Source organism: Manduca sexta, chromosome 27 (genome assembly GCF_014839805.1).
Source record: "Manduca sexta isolate Smith_Timp_Sample1 chromosome 27, JHU_Msex_v1.0, whole genome shotgun sequence".
Taxonomy (NCBI): domain Eukaryota; kingdom Metazoa; phylum Arthropoda; class Insecta; order Lepidoptera; family Sphingidae; genus Manduca; species Manduca sexta.
In genome coordinates this window covers 6,468,936-6,492,556 of record NC_051141.1, presented here as the reverse complement: position 1 = coordinate 6,492,556, position 23,621 = coordinate 6,468,936, and the positions used below count along the sequence as shown (strand labels likewise).

The 23,621-nt window shown below is 34.6% G+C and overlaps 1 protein-coding gene across 2 annotated transcripts in view; it reads right to left on the bottom strand.

Moving 5' to 3' along the window:
* Positions 1-595: 595 nt before the first annotated feature.
* Positions 596-23,621, bottom strand: part of LOC115446094 (sodium-dependent nutrient amino acid transporter 1) — a 28,014-nt gene continuing 4,988 nt past the window's right edge. The window contains exons 2-12 of one of the 2 annotated variants that reach the window (XM_037444153.1): positions 22,717-22,834; positions 17,991-18,163; positions 16,454-16,641; positions 15,360-15,474; positions 14,191-14,322; positions 7,528-7,851; positions 7,041-7,160; positions 6,278-6,478; positions 5,160-5,303; positions 1,555-1,683; positions 596-783 (exon numbers count right to left, since the gene is read on the bottom strand). In XM_037444153.1, the coding sequence (XP_037300050.1) occupies positions 625-783; positions 1,555-1,683; positions 5,160-5,303; positions 6,278-6,478; positions 7,041-7,160; positions 7,528-7,851; positions 14,191-14,322; positions 15,360-15,474; positions 16,454-16,641; positions 17,991-18,163; positions 22,717-22,834 (1,803 nt within the window). In that variant the 3' untranslated portion in view covers positions 596-624. Of the gene's footprint in view, positions 784-1,554; positions 1,684-5,159; positions 5,304-6,277; positions 6,479-7,040; positions 7,161-7,527; positions 7,852-14,190; positions 14,323-15,359; positions 15,475-16,453; positions 16,642-17,990; positions 18,164-22,716; positions 22,835-23,621 lie in introns of those variants that run through there. The other variant, XM_030172656.2, reaches the window with a different exon arrangement.

The following is a 23,621-nucleotide window of genomic DNA, read 5'->3' as shown; positions in this document are numbered from 1 at the left end:
TTATCTGCGGTAGCGGAAAAATACGCTTCCCGTTGTCCGCACAACATGTAGGTACTATTCTTTGAGACTCGGATTTTATTAATTCATCTGTCTGTATAAATAATATTATTAGAAAACGTATAGGTACTTCCGATAATATAAATAAAATAATTTTGCTCTGGTGCATTTATTTAAATTCTTTGTCAACAAAGTATTTAATGCCATCTACTACATGCAATTGCTAACTCATTTAACAATCCCCAGTTGATAAAACTTAATTCAGAACAAAAAGTACTTTAACTAGATTCCGGTAAATTCATCTGAACAAAACTTGATCTGTTCCTAACAATAAATTAATCTCGTAACTACTGGACATAATAAGACTTAAGATGTTAAGTCTTATTATGTCCAGGAGGAGATGTCATGTCTTAGGATGGCGAGCGCAGTAGAATAAGAAACAATACTTTCTAATTCATGATGTCGGATGGTGTTTCCACTGTTTATGGGCGGTCGTATCGCTTACCATCAGGCGAACGGCAAGCTCGTCTTGTCAAACAGAGCAATAAAAAATAAAACAAATACGTAATCTTGGAGTGTATTAAAAATAATACTAATGGCTTGTTCACTCTATATTAATTGCACAAATCAATGGTGGGAATCTACTTCAAATACTCCGCTTGTCGATTTTATTTTACTTTTGGTTCCAGTTTCGTATATATTGGTCAACGATAAGGAGGAACTTGACTTCGATAACGTTGATCTGCTCTTAAACATTATTGGCATGTGATTACATTCCATGACATCCTGCAACAAATTGGTTATTTATTTTGATTGTTATGTTATACTTACTGGATTTTTTTTTCATTATATTTCTTTAAGTAGTCGTATATACGTTGACAGCTGTTCGAAAACCACGTTCACCTATATACTAAATATACTATAAGTATACTAAAAACTAAAAATATCGTAAAGCTGCACTGAAAGCGCAAGATTTTGTTTTATTAAAATATTTCCTCATATCTCCTATAGAATATTTATTTCAAATGACTGCATATGTAATAATTTTTGGATGTACTAAAGCCTCACACATTGTACGCATAAAGTTTTAACGCTCTTTAAGAATTGCAAGATATATATCAAGTCTATCGTAGTCTGTACAAACCAGGCGAACGTTAGTAGTCCCAGGTCGAAAGCTCGCGATAATATACATACATTTATTGCGATGTATATTTAACGTTCTCGTGTCTAGGTCAGTGCCAGTGGCCTTTTTCGTTTTCAGTCCTCTTCGCTTTGATCAATTTTGCGCATGCACTGTTTTAAGACCGTTAGCTGGCGTGACCTCACTCGGAAGCAAAAGCTTTTTGGACAGGCCGTGTGACCGCTTTTCTGTACCTCAAAATTTAGACGGAACATACTAATATGTTTTGGCGTGACCGCTACAAGTGATTTTCGTACTGAGTCTATTCGCGTACGATTTTTATCTTTTGGTTTTATCGATAAAACACGAATTGTTTTACAACTGCAGCATAGAGAATATTCGCTTAGGATGTTATTAAAAATAATAATAATGCTTACATCTAAAATATTGCAGTTGTGTTTACATTGCCTCAATCTCACAGTTTCGTTGTAGTTTCTTCTACGTTTGCGATCTTCCGGATCGGGAGGGCCGTATTTTATGCTAGACTTAAATGCAGCGACTAAATTCTGGAACGTGCAATAATGAAGTATTTTTACTTAGTTTATATATTTTTCTTTCACTTAGTGACGTGGTGGCCTAGACATGCCAAGGGAAAAGTAAGCAAACGATCAAGAATATGGAAAACATCATTAATCTAAAGCATGATAAGGATTAGACTAGTGTAGGACCGTAGTCCTGCGCTAGGCCAATGAATCTAGTGACGTCACACAGGCTCAGAGTCCCGTATTGAAATAAAGACGCCTTTGTTCAGCAATAAACAAAATAAAATATAAAGAGCCTATATTAATTGTAATTATTTTTTCTTTGTAATTTCATGACAAAGCGGATAATTAACTAAGTACATTAAGTTAATGTTGGCCGATGGAGGAGCAACATCTTACGATCGTGGCCAGGACTGTGACGGCGTGATTAATTTCATTTTCATCGTTTTAGTTGGCAGACTGCACTCAAACTTAACCTTCTTAGATGTTCTAGATAGTTTACATTAAACGGAAATGAAGAGAAGTTGTTTATTGTTTATAGTTTGACTGTATTCAGTTTTTTATTTATTCAATATATCGCGGATATCAAATACAATAATTATACGTATTATAATTTGAGGAGCATAGATGAGAACTGTTTTGAATTTTGTCCAGTTATAAACAGCCTAAACTAATAAATCGCACTCTCAATCAAATAATGACCTATTTCAAAATTGTTCATTTGTGGCAATCGTCGGAAAACTAATTTTTGTTTGCTTCCTTTTTTTTGAAGTTGCTATAAAATTGAGCTTATTAAAGATAGGCGAAAAATGAAACCTATAGTATGAAAAAAAAGGGAAAAAACTAAAAGGTCGCAAACAGAAAGTGGTTGTTTGACGATTACCACAAATTGGCATTTTGTAAGTAGTAGTAGTAGTTGTAGTTTGGCAAAATTTTGTAATGGGTCATTATTTTATTAAGACTGCGAAATAGCCTTACAACCTTTTTTATATTATCTCCCATCCAGTTCTGGAAATAAAGCAATTTTAGAAAAAAAAATTGCTAAGAAAAAAAATAATAAGGCAAACAAACAAACCAATAGCAGAAAAACCTAAATATCACTTTGCCCGACCCGGGATTCGAACCCAGGACCTCAGAGCGCTATTGTACCGGACATGCAATACAACTACGCCACCGAGGCAGTCAACTATGGCCACATATAATGTGTTATCCTATTTTTATACAAAATTCAATAATATGCAGCCATGGAATTTGGTTGGCAAATTCAATAAATGCATTTATTAGACCAAATTTAGCTATACCATACGAGATCAAAGTGTGAAAAACTAAATAATTAGCCTTAAAACTATTCAATAGACAAGATAAAAACGTTATAAGTGCACCATAGCATCATTTGTAGATCATAATTATCATACTGCCATCATAAAATATGACGTTACAAAATATCTTAAATCTGCATTACACAAAAAGATCTACAAAAATAACTCCATCGAGAAATCCAAGTAATAGCTTCATCTCTTACAAATTCTTTTAATTTAAATCTATAATAAATTCAGAAACTTTTTCCCGGCTCGGAAGCACGGGGCGGTACTTATCTAAAGTCAATATCAGTTAACGTTTTTTGTGTGCAACGCTAAAGCACTTCAGACTCCAACCGTAATAGTTCGGATTGGAATGGGTGCATGGCAATTAAAAAGTTAATTTAAAGTCAATAAGGCCTTTTAAATTATGCCTCATTTGTGAGCAACTCTAATCCACAGACAACGTTTACTTTTGATAAAACATGCCCAGCAAACGCCTTTTTACACTGAGAAGTTAATTATCGACAGATTTTATGCACAATTTGCCAAGCGCAGTGAAGTTTTTTTTTAATTGACGGTAGCTGTCAGACGTAGACAACGCTGAAAGCATCGCCGGTAAGTGGACAGCCGTTTAAACTCTATCTAAAATGAAAGTGAAAACTAGTTCAAAGAACAGTATAGGTACTAGCACGGTGTTGTGGAATAACGCCACGCCACTTTATTGTACTAGGAAACGGGTGTTAGATCTATAATCTAGGAAGCCACAGATGCAATACATGTTAAAATTCAAAGACTTTATGTTTCAAGTTACAAATTGAAACGGCATACCATGGTGGTAGCTTTACATAAGTAATAAATATTAATTGGGATATCGACAATTTCGCAAATAACAGTGATGAAATTGAAATTCAATATGCTGTAATGACAAGACCTCCGAGTATCGCGCAAAATTTTGGACATACATTCACAAAATAAAGCGACGATAGCCTAGTTGGGTGTGGAACGGACTGCCGAGACGAATGTCCGTAAATTCAAATCCCAAGGGCACACACCTCTAATTTTTCTAGAGATAATTATGTGTGTATTCTTTGTGAATTATCGCTTGCTTTAACGGTGAAGGAAACATCGTAAGAAAACCTGCATATCTGAGAAATTCTCTATAAGAATTTTGAGGGTGTGTGAAATCTACCAATTTGCACTAGGAAAGCGTGGTAGACTGAGGCGTAATCCCTCTCAGTAGTTAGAGGAGGCCCACGCCCAGCAGTGGGACAGTATACACAGGGCTGATATTATTATTTTATATATTATTATATTCACAAATTATCTTGGTTCCCGCACCTAAATTCCAAGAAAGAGTAAAGGCATTTGTTGGAGTGATTAAGCGTCTATTTTACCATGTCTAAGTAATTGTTGATCCCCAAAAAATATACGTCCAAATGTAAAAAGCACATAAGTAAAACAAAAACGTGACAGTTAATTGGAAAGGTTTTTTTAAATTAACCGTGTGATAAGTTAACACGTGGTTGGTAATAATAATATAATAATAATACTTTATTGTAGACCCATGATGCGTATCACAATATATAATTTTAGTGACAAAATTAATCTATATAAAAAAAAAGAATAACTATAAAAGTTGGGAGGTTATCTCTACCCGGCGACAATACGATGCCGTAATCATCAGCCTCTCAGCTAGACTCCTAATAATGGAGTTCTTACTTGAGGCAACTCTAGCCACAAAGGACGCGATTCGTTTTTTTTTTAATTTCGTTTCGAATTAAATGTGTTAATACCTACCTTCACAAACATTTCAGAAGCATTGCAGTGGCTTTTGAGGCCCATAAGATGCCTAAAGATGTTGTTAAACCACTTTAACATAGTAAAACAGTAACAGGCGGTTTAAAACTGTAAAATATTCCTCAGCGAGTGTGTCGCGTTCCGGCTTCACCCGGTGTACATCCGGTTTTAAACCGGCCTGTTCGTGTCGACTGGCGAGGAACAATCATGTAACATGTCGGTCGACTGTACCCCAAATCACTTAACATCAGGTGCAGTAGAGACACACTGCCCTGCTCATACTAGAGAAAAATCATAACAGCTAATGTAAAAGTCATTAATTCCAATAAAAACGTCGGCAAATAGGGATTACATTAAATTTAACCCTTAATGAATACTTGGTCGTAAGTAAATTATACTTACATTCCTGACTATATACCTTGCGATTGTTTTTATGTGAAAGATGGCTACAGTTATCACTGAAAATACGATCCATACTGTGGCCACCAATATTTGCTTCAAATCAGTCATTTGAGTAATTGAATATACTCTATTGATAAAAAATATCTGAAATAAATTGCGAATAAAATTATCAATACAATTTTAATAGTTAGAAATGTATTAAAACCCAAAGTAGGCAATCTTCATTCACTGTGATATAAGTTTTAGTTATGACTCCACATAATTCGATTACCTTTACCCATAGATACTAAACAGTACCATCAAAAAGTGGTCTTGCTTTGGGAAGTATTTATCCTTCGCAAGTAATATGGATGTCCACCAATCAAAGATTTCCGGAGAACGCCCAGAATCGAATAAATATTTATGTTCTGAACAAACCCAGGTTGCCTAGTCGCATGAATCAAACGCTCACTCATTTCATAGTCAACGCCGTCCTTCATGCCACAAGGGCTGTTAATATGAATATTTTTTTAGGTTCTTTAAAGCAATATACGCAAACGGAGGATGCATTTCACAATAAAATAAATATAAGAAATCTCATAACAAAGCAAAATTCCTGGAGATATAAAAATATGCTTTTGCATTCGTCCTGGAATTTTAATAAAAACATTTGAGGAAACGTTATTTTTATAGTCTCCTTTATAAAAAGAAAATAGTATGTCTATTCATGCAACTAATAATTACACGAGTAACTTGTTAAATGGGAACCTCAATTGCCCAATTGCTCTCTAGTCAATATAATATCCTCCTATAGCAAAGCCTAGCCGACTTTGCAAATGTTCTGCGGTTGTCACTCTGAGTACTAAGATGTTAGACGTAAAATTTTATATCGCCCATTAATACTACGACTAAAATGTCTTTCAAATGCATACATAGCCCACCTCATGTATACATAAGTTGCAGTAAGATAAAATACCGTTGTACCTATCCAGACGTAATATGCACTTGATTCATCAACCAACTAACAATTACTTTAATCATACCGAAAATAAACCTTATTTACATATAATAATACAAATTAAATAATACCACGTAAAGTTTAGAAATAAAGAATGTAACTGAATCTTTTGTTAACTTACCAAAAGCACGATAGGCAACAACATCCAACATATTGCCCAAAACTTCGTTGGCTTGAAGCCGAGCCAAAAGTGTATATCGGTTGAAAACCTCTGTACCCCGTACACCCACATAACAATGGCCACTTTGAACCCACCCAGATATAAAACGACCACATTTAATCCATATATTAATCCTTTTACTCGACCTATGGTCGTCATCGACTGCGAATTCAAACACATCATGTTACAAACATACCAATCATAATATTCATTAAAAAAGAAATACGGAACGCAGCACGCCATTCATAAATATGGACGTACGCGCCGTAAACCAAATTACGAGGAGCACTCGTTTTGTATACGAAGTAACCTTGTCAAGATGTGTGTGCATGTGCGATGTTCGATCTCAGCTCACAAACTGGGGCGATGAATTTTTTGTACAACTACTGAATGTTTTATACCAGTAGAGTTGTTTAAAGGAAATGACTTTGTGAAATATTCTGTACAGTTTCTTTTATTCGACTTTCTGTCTGTCTCTGGCCGTTTCTGTCGCTGCTTCGCGTTCAACAATACCGCCTTCAAGTTAATATGAGTATATAATAAGAACAACTAGTTAATTGCTTTGAATACCTACTAAATTATATTAAGCTCGTTGAGGAATACAATTTCAGTGAAATCAGTTCCACAGTTTTCGTGTTCATTTTAATAAACATCTAAATATCTTGATACAATTTTCACATTTATAACATAAAATGGAAATTAATAAACTAATTGACTTACTCACCACAACTATGGGCACAGAGAGACTAAAACCAAGGAAACACAGTATACCGACTATGTAAATATTTTTGATGGAGCGAAACTCATTATGGAGTAACTTCGACATTGTCAACGTCAACATAGCCTGCAACCAATGCATATTGATGAATCGAATACGATACCTGACGTGAAGTAACAATCCCATTTTCCATTTTCTATGGAGAATTTGAATCTGTACTGCTATGGCTGAATATTGTACCTACTCGTTTTCGGAGTATACTAATATTATGTTTCAAGCGTAGAACGCCGGATAACTATATGTATGAATATCTGGTATTAAAAAACGTCCTTGTACGGACTATAGACGCAGCTTTTACAAGAAAACACTATGTTTCTTATTAAAAAAATCACACAAGCGAAATCATATTTTTGTAACAATAATGTATTATTTAAGGTTTTTAAATGCTTAATAGTATAGAGAATATAAGCAAATAATAACCATTCATACTTACAAGATAAGCCATCGTGGCAACCATGACATTCGAATAAATATAAAAAATATAAAGTTTGTGAGCGTAAAGAAACTCAGTGCTCAACGGCAAAATGGCGAATAAAAGATAATGCGGTGTCACAGAAATCTCAACTTCAACGCAATTCGTCAGCACCATGTACAATATCCTTACAATCCACGACCTGATGAACGCTATAGCAGTGAACAATATTGCGAATATCACCACAGCGTTGTCAATCATTGTGTACGGTGACATCGTCGCGAAATCGTAAAGACCGAGAAATCCAATACCGTACGTGTAAACGATGTGATCCATAGACACCGTCTGAAATAGATATTGGTTAATTACATATGACGTACACGAAAGTGAAACGTGAAATGTGTCTTCCTTTGTCTTTCCCTTCCATATTCCCTGGAATTAATGAAGTACGATGCTTGTTTTGGAAGTGTGAATTTATTTCTTAAGTATTTGTCAAAGTAATTGCTACTTTTACTCAAATTATGACATTTGTGAAAAGACTTGCGATTTTTACTGTAATAATATCAGCCATGTAATAAATACTGCCCGGTAGTGAGCTCAGGGTATCTTTACAACTGAGACGGTTGAAGTCTTTATATTGGTGTGTATAAACAGATAAATACTCGAACAAGCGGGCTTATTGCTCGGCTAGCACTGTGCCTTGGTCTCGTACCCTTAGATTTTATGCCTGGGAGCACATGCTCATATGATTGTTTTGGTATACCAATAAATATTCATCTAAATATACTAGCGATGAACCGATTTAAAGAATAATTAATGCAGCTGGACAGACAAGAAATTTATTTCCTAGAATAACTAGAAGTTAATTACGTCAGAGAATGCGCATTTATTAGGAACAAAGGCTCACAAGTCCAGCAAGGTTTGTAAAAAAAATAAAAAATATTCTCTTCAAAGAATAATACGTTTATCTTAGTACGTCCTAATAAGATGCATACAACACAATGCGTACCAGAGCAGTACTCAAACGTTAAAATTGTGATGTTTTATACCTAATTAAAAAGTTGCATAAATAAAGGTTTAACTCACTTTTGCAAATTTACTCATTAGGAGATTTTCTGAAATAAACAGCAGTTTTTGTCAAAAACTTAAGTTAATAAAATACGAAATTTATTTATTTAAGGATATCATTTCAAACGTATCGTAACATTTTAACATTTTATTTTTTATTATGGAATCATAGCATGTTTAAAACAATTATATAAAACTATTTAGCCGTTTATTTTATAAATGAAATATATTAAGTGTGACAAATGTTTTATTAATTTATAAAATTTCTCGTTAACTGTTGAGTACTGAATAGGGCCTCATATAACAAAATCGATTGCCTTTGATGCAATCTACAAGTTTTCAACTAAATTAGGTCATTTTACAAGTCACGCTGTAACACAGGGCTGGTATTGCTTATGGTTTGGTGTTTGCTTGGCGCGCCTTACACAATGTACTGGGGCCTTATTCTCTATCCCGCACGTTATTTTGACAGTGCGTAACAAGCACGTAACACAACGCATCATGTTTAGGACTATAGAAATTTGGCTTACAGAATACCATTCCACGCACATTTCTCGAAGATAACATGACACGGCCGCGTTACGCGTTTACACTATCATACAGAATAAGGGCCCTGACCGTAATACACTGCACCGCAGTTAATTTACTTATTTGTTATGGGTAAACTTAGACCACTCATTAAATTATTTTTGGCAGCTATAACATTCATATTCACGAACATTTGATTTGTTTAGTTTGTTCAGTGCAGAAGTTGAAATGAAATTATTATTAATTTCCTCATATTTCTAGAGGTCATGTAAAAACTACCGAGAATAGTTCTCATATTTTTATTAAAGTGACGTTTCAAATTGCAACTCATATTGCAAATAAATTTCTCAGTACACACAGGAAGAAGTAAAAATACAACTTTTATATTTCAAGAGCAACTCAAACTTATTTCAGTTGTGGGTCACTTTCATACTAAAATAAGCTGCTTCATGAGACCTTGCAAACAAATCGTGGGTGAAAGTTTCGAGTTCCAAGAAATATTCCCATTACGGGCACATTTTCAATGAAATCAAATATTAAAGAGGAAATAGATACTGAAATAAATTTATCCCAATATGATTAATATTCGAATTCGGCTAATAAATTTGCGTGTTTAATGTGACCGGTGCTATTCATAAACCATATTTACTAACTGAATTCTGTGGTTTCGCACATGGCTTTATAGTTAGGACCTAAGTAACTGTACCCATATATTTCAACAATAAAAGCCAAGTGAACTGACCCGTAAGTGAAGTTCGATTGTTGTTTACCTTAAATTTGTTGGAGCTGTCCCGGATTAACGATGAGGAATAATTAAGATAGTCTCGTTCTGTCACCCAGAGGCGGCTTTAGGAGGCAAACTGGACAACCACCTGGGGCCTCGCACTGTGCCTCAGAGGGCCTTTTTTATAATCCTACTGACGAAACTGTTGAAACTGGGGATTTTTATATGCTCCGTTTGGGGCCTCGCGTCGTTTAGTGCCGCCACTACTGTCACCCTTATCATCACATATTTTAATGAAACGGAACCCTCGCGCATATTGCCTACGCGCTACCCTCTACTGCCGCCGCAATAAACTTCATTAAGTTCATAGAAATTTATTGTTTTTGGGCTATATACTTATATTATTATAGTATTTGAATACCATGGATTGAGTATCAGGAAGAGTGTTATAGTTGAGCTTCACACAGGTCGTCTGACTTTTTTATTGTACTCGCTGTCTCAGTCCTCGATGACGAGGAATTTCTAACGTAAATATTCAAACTGTTATTGAAACAACAAGAAATCTTTATTAAAAATATTGCGTTCAACGATTTGCAATATACCTACATAATAATATAATAATTTTTAAGATTATGCATAGATATTTAAAATAAAACGCGACTTTACGTGTTGTTCCTATTCAAAAATTGAGCCATACAAATGAGCTTAGTCTAGCCTATTATTCTATATCTTCAGACATGACATGAGTTTCAGGAAAATAGGGCACAATTAATTTCAATAGAACTAGCAGTAACACTTTTGTGACGAATTTTCTTGATATTAATGAATTATGCGTACTATTAGAACCCTTTAATAAAATATATCTAGGTTATTTTATCTAATTTAACTTGGTATTTTTTTAAATCATTTACGATGTATATGATACGACTGCAGTGCTGAGGTCACCGGTTCGATCCCAGGTCGGGCAAAGTGATATTGGATATTTCTACGCAGAATCAACCCGGAGTGTAGAATTATAGGGCGATAGACTCACCATCACGTTATGAGACAAAATACAGCGAAAAGTAGCTTTAGCTGCACTTCTTCTGTCCTCTTTGAGGGTAAAGTTGTGATGTGTGTATTACTTATTTGTGTTAGGGTTAAATTCACAGATATGAACCACAGAGCCAAGTTGTGTACAAAACCGTGACGAAACTGTCGTATTTCATGAATAGGCCCGAGTGTGTGATTTGGTACCACTGCATAGCTCAGGGTAAAAGCTTAAAGCGGCAGCCGCTTTGCTGTTACGTTTAATAATCGAAGGCTACGTATTAAAGGGTTATACACATACAGTTTTACTTATAAAAAAATCCTAAAGCTAGGCTAAATTAAAACACAAATTATTTCTATCGGCTGTAAGTCAAAACCCACCATCTTGCTTCTTAATAAGGTTTAAACTAGGAAGCGGAGATGTTTTTTATAGCTATTATGTAATTATTAACCACCTCTTAACACTAAAACTAGTTATAAGTGAGACTGATAAACATATTTTGTTAGGAGGGATTTACATGTCAGTAAAATTGGAACTACTAAATAATATGGATAGTATTTATACGTCAATAAGTTTTTGTTTTTAATTTAATTTTGGTCTAAAGTACGAAGTCGGGTTATACTCAGTTGAGTTAAAGCTAGCACCTTAAGATCGTCGATATTTTATAAATGTCATATCAACTTGAAGACTCGATCTTGGTCGAGGTTAGGTATCATTGTTTACGTTTATAAATGAGTTTAATTTATAACTGCGCCAATTAAACTGATAATATGCATTCATATTACAGCTTAAGTTTTGTTTATAAGATAGTTTAGTATCTTAAATAGTGACTTAAGATCCTACTTAAACGTGAGTTTGGTTTATAAATACGGCCCTATTATTTTTTAATATTATGGCATTTATAAAAGTACAATTGTTTGTTATAAAGCAAACGAATTGGTGTAGACATCCAAAAGCCTCTCCCAATCCTTTTCATTATAGCCCAGTCATACTTTCCAAATTCCTTTTGGTATACGCATGGGCGCCGCCAATTACTCTCAGGGAGGTGCATTTGCATCTACACTCTATAAGTATTACATGACATCATTAAATTTATTTATTTTTTAGATAAAAATAGACACACAGATGTATTTTATATGCTAAAACATAACAAACCTGTTCGACAGTTCCCATTGTCATTCAGTGACTTATTTTTTGTGATCTGTTCAGTACAAGGGGTGCACGTGCATCCCCTTGCTCTTTCCTCACGACGCCCAGTATATGTAAATGGGTAAGTATATGGGTATTTCAGATATTTAGTAACGTTATCACCAATTAGCTACACCTCATCAGCTTGCTTCGCAAAAAAAAAAAACAGATACGAGCAATGTAATTTACACCATATACTTTAAAGCATTAAATGTAAAATCATGTGTACGAAGTTGTTACAGCTTCAAACAGTAATTAGAACTACCAGTGGCCCGTGTATTATCTGGTTCATTTCTATATAAGACCACAATAGCGCATAGCGTTTCCACTGACGAAACGATTTTGCGGAAACTATGCCGTTACTAAATGGCTTGTTGAGATAAATTTCGTAAATGCTACATTAGTTTCCAGCTCGTGGTGAAAATACCGTGGATAAAAAATGTACACGAGTTCATGTTAATGCTTATTTTGTTGTTTGTTTTAGATTATGGATAAACTTGTTGTTTAAGGGATGTGTTGTAAAATTATTAAATTTTAACATGTTAATACATTTATAAGTGTGGACTATTTTGTTATCATATTCGTAGTCGAGGTAGATCTTGCAAAATAATCCACTATAAATATTAGGCTTATCCAAAAATAAATATTAAGCCACACATTTTCCTGTATTCAGAAACTACCAAACATTTTATCACATTAAACGTGAATAATATACCTTATATTTACACATTAAACAATTTGCAACATAGATAACAGCGAATAAGCCTACAGGCTAGATGCATCAAAATAAATCAATCAACAACTAACGTTGAACAAGGCCATTCGACCGTCCGGTTCAATGTGCCATACAATTTGCGACAATCGGAGCATTTATCCCGACGTTTATGTCTGAAGCAGTCAGCTACCACACACGTTCGGTTGATTACCGTCGAACCAGAGGTTAAGCGGCATACGCAATTAACTGCGGTGGCCGGCAAATGCTGTTCTCCAACGTAACATATATCTATATTCAATGATTTTAACATCAATTTGAATGAAGAATTGCAATTTTTGTGAAATGTAATTTTAATATTTCATTTTTCATAGTAGAAAGGCATTTAGTGGTGTACATGCAGTACTAATACTTGAATTATAAATACATAACATACATAACATCACGCATTTATCCCCGAAGGGGTATGCAGAGGTGCAACTAGGGCACCCACTTTTCGCCAAATATGTTCCGTCCCATGATGTGATAGGGGGCGAGCCTATCGCCATATCGGGCACAAATTCCAGACTCCGGGCTGATACTGAGCAGAAAAACCCAGATATCATTTTGCCCGACCCGGGATTCGAACCCAGGACCTCAGAGCGCTATTGTACCGGACATGCAATACAACTACGCCACCGAGGCAGTGGATTATAAATGCTTCTTTTATTCTACATTGTAAGCTCTAGGTTACAATCTGCCATCATTTTCAATAACCGTTCCCAGTAGTTTTATTTTACTTTCCCAAAAAGTTACCAATCAGAATAAAAGTTGTTTTTACGTTCTCATAAATGAGTTATTATAATTCGTTCATTCTCGCAATCCGATTGAAGATTGAGATTTGGATTATTGGTTGAAAACGGTTGTTAGACTATAATATTAGTTATTATAGAAGTTCAGGATTCTATTTGTATCTTTAACCACACATCCTTGTCTTAGATTAGGACTCATAAAAAAATAATATCTGCATTTTAATCCTATATTATGCCTGTGACTTGTCACTTAAAGGTTTTAAACCATTATACCTAATTTAGACCATTGCCAAATAATTCGTCAAATACCTCGGCAAACAATTCATACATGAATATGAGTAACGAATACACCCGACTAAGCTGTTTACACACTTTTCGTGACTATTCGTCTGTCCAGTACATAATATAATATCCAAATCAATAGTTAAAGAATTTTTACACTTATTAGCTATAAAGCTCTACCTATACATAGTTTTTAAAATAAATATCACTTTAGCATAAAGTATTTCTGAAGACGTTTGTTGTCGGACTTGTTTTGGTGTATAATAAAGACTATGACGTTACAACGAGACAAAGGGTACAGAAAAATCTTTTACATTTTGCGATACAAGATCCACAGTACTGTTAAAATATATAAACTTACGTAAGAATGTGGCGCCGATATATCCAATATTTCAACGAAGGCTGTTACGGCATAATATTTTGTTGAAATTAATATGAAAAATATAGCGATCAATGTTGAAAATACTCTACAGATGAACGATACTTTGAAGATCTGTAATTATAAAATAACATTAAGAGTCAGTTTGATACACTCGAGAAGCTATTAGTGGTGATGCAATGAGAAATTGTATCGAAAAGTCAACATCGAGACTGTTATGTGGGGTGTATAGATGATAAATGAAACGATTGAAGTTCGAAAATACACTGACTATATTGTTACTAAGACACCTTAATATATAGTTTATTACTACCACATCACAAGACAATTATACGCGTGATTCTTGAACATTTACTTTAGGTGGTCGAATGTTTGTGTCGTGATTTTGCTGAGACAAATATTTCTAAGTGTTACTGGCGAAGATTCCAAATTATAACTTGTCAACTGGGTACCAACCCAATGACTTTTACAAAAAAAAAAAAGTATAGTTACTACCTACAGAATTGGCAGTTTCTCATTTAAAAAGCTTCCATCTTGGCCATTATTTTGGGATCAGCATTGGCAATTATTTATTACAACGTAAAATACCCCACTTATTTGCACAACGCTACAGTTCATTCATGTTAAAAAAAATTATATCTGTAATGCTGCATTATGGCATACATAATTATTACGAGATTTATTTTGAGCTCTAGATTTCTACACACATTTGTGTCACTACGTTATACCGTTGAATGTATTTTAATTCACAAAATTGTTATTCGCAATATATCCTGACCCATATCTATCGAAACACATTTCCTACACGTAAACCTTTGTTTTTTATTGCATTGAATGACGAGACGAGCTTGCTGTTCCCTTGATGGCAAGCGATACGACCGCCCATAAACAGTAGAATCACCATCCAACACCATGAATTACAAAGTATTGTTTGGTATTCCACTGCGCTCGCCATCCTGAGATATGCGGAGCAAGTTTTATTATGTCCAGTAGTTACACTGGCTAAATGTCCTTCCCAACAGTGACTACATACTGCTGGTTGGCGGCAGAAATAGACGTTGCGGTGGTACCTACCCAGGCGGGCTCTCACATATGAGAGACCTACCACCAGTCAAATACATAAATTACTAGCGTAATAAATGAACGAATACCTTTATAAGCGTATCATCTTGAACAGTCGCGAAGAAAAAATTAAATATCCAAACTAGAGCTATCACAAAAAATCTTGTAGCAAGGATACTTCTGTCGAGGTACATGAATGATTTTCTGGAAACAACACAAATTATATTATATTCGTAAATCCATTACACATATTACAATGGCGTCAAAAGTTTTAGTGCATCTCTATATCACTTTCATAGGATTGTATATCCATTAGAGTTATCCGGAGTAATCCAAAACAACACCTCATACATGTATTAAATAATGTACTGTCAGTAGAATAACAACGAATCCATTAAGCAGAGATTCGATGTATTCGTATTGATTGGAGACCGTTATCTAACTACACGTGCCTTATATTTTTTAGATTATAAGTATTTATCTTTTGCTTAGAAATGTGACGAACAAATTGCAAAATGGGTGTTGCGATAATGGTCTATTATACAACTGCATGTTGTCTTTATTGTCGACATCACCTCTTAAGGTGCTGTCGCATCCTTGGAAAGGCAATTCAATACTACGATTCTCTCTTATGTTTCAATATAGCCAAAGACAGCCCAAATCCGTGGTATGCGAGCCGTTAAAATAATTGCAATTACGTGTAGATTGTAGTCTCTACAGTGCGAGTAACACTACACATAAATGCCAATTTGCAAACAAACATTTCAATATTCAGTCAGTCGTGAATTACGTTAGCATAGTATTGGCTGTAGTTAATTTATTTCTTATTCTCGTAATTCTCGGCCAAGCCATTTTGATTCTTGCGTTAAAAACCTATTCGCATACTTAATACCCAAAGAAAGTATCTTTTTAAATTTAATTTTCATTTTGTTAAACTGAATCTAACTGATTTAGAGATTATCACTAGCGTTCGCTATCCATTCCCTTATGCACATGCGCAGTTCGCTCATCGTACATCATAGCCACACGAAGCGTATTACTCATTGCACGAGGTATTACGCGTCTGAAATACAATAATAGTAACAGTGCCAGTGGCCATTCGCCAATGCGGACATGCCATTAGAGAACAAAGCCTATCTACACAAAGACAAAGGTACTAGTGACAGCCATAAATACCACTTACAGATAATTAAAATGCGCTGAAGTGCTGTCGAATTTGGTTATTATGCTTTGTCGACATCGAAGTATGAGATCACTGGCTGGTATGCAACTCGAATTATTATCCACAGTTTTGTAACATCTAGTCCAAGATGGTTCCTCTTGAAGGCTCGCCACGAGATACCTGATAGAGTCAGCTAAATAGCCTGCATGCTGCGAAATTATAAAATAATCTGGATGAACTTTAATTATATTTTGGAAATGGTTATACGCTCCGTCTGCATGGTGGGTCTTACCTAAATAAAAGCCCAACTATACCTATACTTTGCCAGGGTAAAAATAGTTTATATCTTAGATGTCGGCTACGTCATATGTCATCCAAATCCTTTCAACGATTTCCGCGTTTACATCAAACAAAATTCCAAAGATCTTCACAAACATTCGCACTCATTGCAATTAGCAATAAGAAGTAAGATATAAACTTCATTCTTATTATTTTGCAATAATGGATGATCTAATTTAGTATTACAATTGTACACGCCACGAAAATTTTAATGTTAGGCATGCCTCTCAATTCCACCATCATAATTCCACTTGCTTCACGCCGCCTACTTATAACTTAAATCTCACCCGGAATTTCTGTTAAAATATTTCAAAATAAACCTCCTATTTTCAATTGAAAATTGCTATATCGACAGGATGTCCCGCATTCACGCTAAAGCTCAAATTTTACCACTGACGCTCGAACGCCGAGTGGAAATAACATCGATGCAGCAGGAATTAATTTGAAAAATGTCGATAGCCAGAATGCGATAATTCTGGCATGAGCTTCATCATTTAAGAAGCGTAAATATTTTAATTTTCCGTAACACTATATGATGGATTCGATTTTATCTGCATGCATATATAATTTTAAATTGACGAGTATAAAAGATCTGCCGTTAAGCCCAATATAGGCCACAGTTATTTAAAAATCGCTCAAAAATTCGATATATTTCCCTAGGCATAGTATTTGCTATTAAACCAAGTAGATTTTCTAGATATTAATAACGGCACCCATTGACTGTTTGTTACATTTGAGCTTTGAAATAACATGCCTCATAGATAAACGCAACCATCCAATTCTGTGAGCATCAATGCACGCTCACCTGGAATGTTTGTTATTGGTATTGACTATAGTATTCAAACTCAATGTGACGTAAAGCCAACTATTATTGCTTCATTTCGTTTCACATGCCGCACTCTGTTCTAAAAACAGCCCATTCAATGTTGTCTCCTTATTTCTAACTTAAGTCGCTCCTATGACAAAATTTATGACATCAAATGTTCCTAAAACCTCATACAAAGGGAGATTTGCAGTGAAATATAAAATGGAAAACTTTGAATATCAAACAAATATTGTAATATCTTATATAGTTTCCTAGGAAGTGGGACGCTCAAAGCACGTTTTCTGTTTGAGAAGTTCTGCAAACGGTTACGCTGACAATAGTTGCAATGTTGTGGAATAGAGCTAAGCTGCGAAGGTAAAACATAATTGTACATTAATAGAGAGGTCTACTTACAATCAAGGTCCATAACGCAGTTTGTAGTAACAATCCATAAGCAATTCCTCTTAGAAGCGGGTTCATAAATTTATTACAATCTAATTTCCTTGTATACTGCTTAATAAAACTATCCATGCACATATAAGGCATGCCTATTGTTACTTCACACAACACGAAATCAAATATCCTTACTGAAATTAAAAACACGATTACCATTATTCCACGAAATAAATAGTAGGTACAAGCACGGATATTGAGAACTCGATAGGATACAGAATTCAGAGAGATAAGTTACTAATTCTTCTTCCATCTGCCCTTACACCAAATCATAAACGAGTTGCGTGACGCACTTTTTTGAATAGGCAATGCACGTTGGTTGAGCCTTGCCAAGTAAAGGTCAAAATCAACGTACAGAATGCATATTTTTCGTGCCTTGCTACTGCTCAATGTCGCTTTCCTGGTTGGCCGAGTAAGTAAGCGCCAACGTGTATAGAACCCACAATTTGCAACTCGCGTAGTTTGTCACAACTCACAACTCGCAGCGACTCACAATCACTCGTTTCACGTATACACAATATATAATGACAGCGCAGAAAGTGTCTTCAGACGCACAAAACTGGTTTATATTGGCCATATGCATTGGCTTTTTTCAAACTCGCCAAACATCTAAACACTTGCCTTGTATTAATTTGCCTACGTTCGCGTTGGTCTAAGCTTGACCAACATGTATAGCCAGCATTGCATGTTGCGGAAAGAATTTGGCTTCTATTTAACTGTCGGCTCTCCTGACGTAAGCCCAAATTAACTGATTATAATAAATGCATGCAGGCTTTGTGCGTATTAATTATTTCAGCTTAATAAAATACTCCTTTACACTATGTCCCAAAGGCTTCAATTAAGGGATTATATTAAAATAACAAGAAATAATTAAACAGGTAAATAGTGCATAAAAATATACGAAGCAATATATAGAACATAATATCGCAAAAAAATTGCAGGGCAAAATAAGAGTTAAAAATGACATCTATTTTGATAATAACTAAGTGGGTGATCTATTAAAATGAGTGAATGCGAAATCTGAATCTACGTGCGTCGAATCGCATGGAGTCGCATTACATAAATAAGTAAGTGTTTATACGACCGCGGCGTATGACACCTCGAAGCACCTCTTAGTAAAGATGTTTTTATTATATAGATACGTTGTCCGAGCTCAATATTTGCAAGACGAAAACAAGGTAATTGCCCGATATTCACTGAGTCAAGCCCCAACCAGTTTCGCGGCTAGTCGACTTACTAAATTTTTGTATTCTTATAAATAAATGCCTTCCTGTGTTTTTAGACGATGAACAAATTATACTGCAACTGTGAATGAAAAAAACGTTTCCTTTCATACGTTAGTAATAAATTTACACTATTTAACGTCTGTCGTGGCGACGATTGCTAGCTCGGCAGTCACTCGGGCCCAGTTGGGCTCACTCGGGCCGTATCAATGCGAGCTGCTAGGGCTGTGTAGGTATGTGACTAGTAAATACTGCGCTGTTTATATGTGCAATTTTGTTAGCCTATGACGCGTCTTTTTGTAAAACGTCATTGCCAGGCACGGTGCCGGTTGACAAGGGATGATTATCACTCGCCAGTCGACACAATAACGCTGGCCTGGCTGGCCTGGCCTGGCCGACATTGGCTGATCCCGAAACGCAAATTGGCCGCGATAAAACTCCTTACAAGTTCAGTTAAGTCTTAACTCTAAATGCATATCGCCACAGTAAATATTGGGAATACTTCTTCATACGTTCACGTTGGCGAGATAGGCTTCAATGGCGAAATTTTTTAACAAAAACTGCAGACGGTCGATGTATAAGCTGAATGCTATTGTTATTCACTAATACCATCCGATATCCGACGTCGAGCCTGCAGTCGGCTGGGTATATCCTATAGGCTATAGATCATAATATATATCACAATTCATTTATATTATACCTACTTTCAATTTTTTTTTTATTATTTTTGGTCTAGAAATTTGTGGTAGTTATTTTTTGGATAGGAGCAAAGACTATGTTTTGGAGTACTACTACAAAGAAGTGAGCTACGATCACTTTTATTTATACTGACGACACAACAATAAAGGAAAGAAAAAAAGATATCTATATATATAAAAATGAATCCCTATTTCCCTTGGTCACGCCATCACGCGTGAACGGCTGGACCGATTTTACAAATTTTTTTTGTTGTGTTTGTTATTGTCAGGAGAAGGTTCTTATGAAAGAAAAAATCCAAAAAATTGCACGGAAAATTAGAAAATTTAAGAAAACAACGAAAATATTAATTTTATTTAACTGTCAATTGTTTGAAATAACTGTCAGCGATTGACAGAATGCGCGCTGCAAATTCATAGTTAAGACGGAACACCGTCTGTCGGGTCAACTAGTTAGTGATAAAATTTATAAAAACTCGCATTAACTTTGTAATTTGGCTACAAAATAATAATTTGAGACAAAGTCGAAAAATCTTAAATTATGTATTTTAAAAATTGCAATAGTAGAGCGGTTGATGTTAACATTAAGTTGAGAAATAAACAAATATAATAGAGTAACAAAACTATAGTTTCTTTTTTTAGAAATATATGAAATACTTACTTGGAAACCACGTGTAGAATGTATACGGAACAAGTTAAATAGATATGCGTTTACATTGCATATATTAAAGAATATAGAATAGCTTCCATAGAAGCAACACTGTTATCGTATGTAAACGTTGCATCAACATTGAGATAGGGGCCAGTGCAGAAACGTCCATACAACTTGATTCCTATCAGCATCTCTTTCTAGTTTATTTACGTGTAGTATATATATAAACTAGTATGTACAAAAACTAGTATGTTCTAGATTTGGCGTTCCGAACATTCACTGTGTTTAATTGAATTGAACTGCAATCCATTCAAACTGACTAGTATGGTCAATTTTGCCAGTTTTTGTTGTGTACGGTCTGGCGTTCATGATATAAGAACTCGACCTACTTGGACAACAAATATTTTTTGACTAATAAAAAATATTAGTCAAAATTATTTATAACAGTGACATTTTGGTTGCCATTTAAGTTCAGATTTTGAACAAATAGTTTATATGGACGTTCATGACTATATAATACACGTCAAAGGTTTTTGTTTTCTATCAAACTGGCCGCGATATGTTAACTAAGGCATATTATTACGTTTGCATCAGTAAATATGCAAAAAACATAACAAAAATTATGTGAGCTCTGTGTAATGCGTTCAATATACTATAAGTACAAAATACAATATAATAAATACAATACATATAAAAATTAAAAATATACATAATTGTTTAAGCAATTAAAAATATTGCCTTTCCTTTGCCTCAAAGTTTATGTATTATATATATTTGTAAGAACACGCTCCTCATTACTTCATACCATGGAGGATATGAGATGAAAGAGAGAAAAATATGATATTTTTATTAAAAATGATTACTATACAATGTAGTAATATTGTTTACCAGAATATTTTTAGATTAGTAAAATATTATGCTCATAAGATACACTTTATTAGAACACAGTGTTGATCGCGGATTTAAACCGGTTCGATTATTTAAAATTTCAAAATGCAGTTTCACTTCTTTTTAAAATTAAAGGAATTGTCTTTGCGTAAATTTCATATCTCCAGTAATTAGCGTACTTTTTCTGCAGGTTCGGTTCAAAAATTCCCATCCATAGGTAGGTATATATAGTATGGTATATAGCTTTAACTATTGATTAACATCCCAAATGTTCGTCATGTAAGAACTATAGGTATGAGACATATAGCATCGTACTTACAGGTAAGTACATATTATTATAATCACTGTACAAACAATTTATTAGATTTTACAAAGTAACAAGCACTCTAAATTTATATAGTACCTACTTATTTTATTATTCACTCATATTGTCTTTCTATTTTATTTCCCACACTTTTTTAAAAGCTGACATTTGTAATACTATTTTTACTTTACTTTCGCGTTAAATATTTGTACGTCAGTATTACAGTGTGGGTTTCTGATTTTATTTTGGTCTAGTACCTATGTATCATAACCATATTTTAGCAAATAAATTTTCTTTCATTCAAGATAGCTGTAACACAGTCAAAATCTTTTATTGTTCGTTACCAACTGCCACAGTAACAATATACAAAGTTAGCCTTCCCAAGACCCTATACTACACAATATATTAAGTCATAGAATTTTTTCAAACAATTCGAACAATGTTGGATACGTCGAGGTATTTGTTAGTAAGTCAATGGTCGGATGTAACAACCAGTGTAGATGGAGAAATGTACACAATACTATGTGAAGTACAAACAATGTATTGGAGTGCAAACACTCAGGTATATTAGATCAGCCTTTGTCTTACTACAAATCGCATATAGGTAATCAAACCAGTGGCTCAGACGTGTGGCTATAGTGCCGTAGTACTTGTACAGCTATTCAAACATTTGTGATGCCCCAATTCATGCTTACTGAATGGTGTTCCAATAGATACGCTCAAAATATTACAACCTCTAAAATAATGTTAGTTATTACTCTAGTTATTAATCTACATTCTAAAAAGGTCACTGTTAAATCATAAAAAAACAAAAAGATTCCAAGTATGACAATGAATTATTAAGTAGCACGAATATCGAAATTGCAATGCCGCTATGAATTCTGGATGCAAATAAATATTAAACGCTAAAAGTACAGCGCAATACCTGTCTCGCACACCTTTGAAAATATGTCGAAATTATACAGGCACGTGGAATAAGTGCACGCCAAGTAAATAAATTTCTTTATGCTATTCCATCGGAAATGGCTGTCGATGCTGTGATCCTGAAAAGGCGACACTGTTAGAAACCAATAATAGTTAAATTTCAACAAGGTTTGGAATGCGTTGGTCTTTTAATCGGGTCGTGTATGAGTTCGGTGCTTCATTTATGTTATTTGTAATTTGTACGTAATTAACTAAAAATATGCGTATAATTTACATAGGCTCATTCGAAGTGTAAAAAATAAAAATATTAGAGTCTCGATATAAATGATTTACCACACATCCTTCTAAAGTGCTGGCGTAGTCGGATCTACATTTATAGCGGGGATTTGTTTGTTTTAACATGCTAACGATACACCAATTCGCAACTCTAGACTGGCCAATTAAATTTAGAAAATTAACTGCGGATTTATAAGATGTTTATTCTGAACATGGCACACTCCATGGCATGGCTGTTTTGCGTATGAGGTACGCACCGTTCTGGAGTCCCGAGTCGGACAGTGGTATTGGATTTTTCTACTTTTCACTTCTCTGTGTCGTTATTTTTCAAAAAATAGTTATGCAGAAATAATTTAACTTCAAAATATATTTTAAACGGAACCAGTTTTGAAATACACGTGAAACTGTTTCATGAAATATGAATAGCCATGTTTAAGTTCTGCTTCGCCGCAACCGTGTAAATAGCAGCCAATATTATTAAATTTTAACACGTTCACCAATTAATTAACAATGATCGTAATTATATAAAGCCCCTTCGGCGTAACTTGTGTATTTTATAATATAAAAATTAAAGTCATGGGTGGAGTTTAGAGGTAGAGCAGGAAGGCCAGCTAAGTTAACCATTGCAGC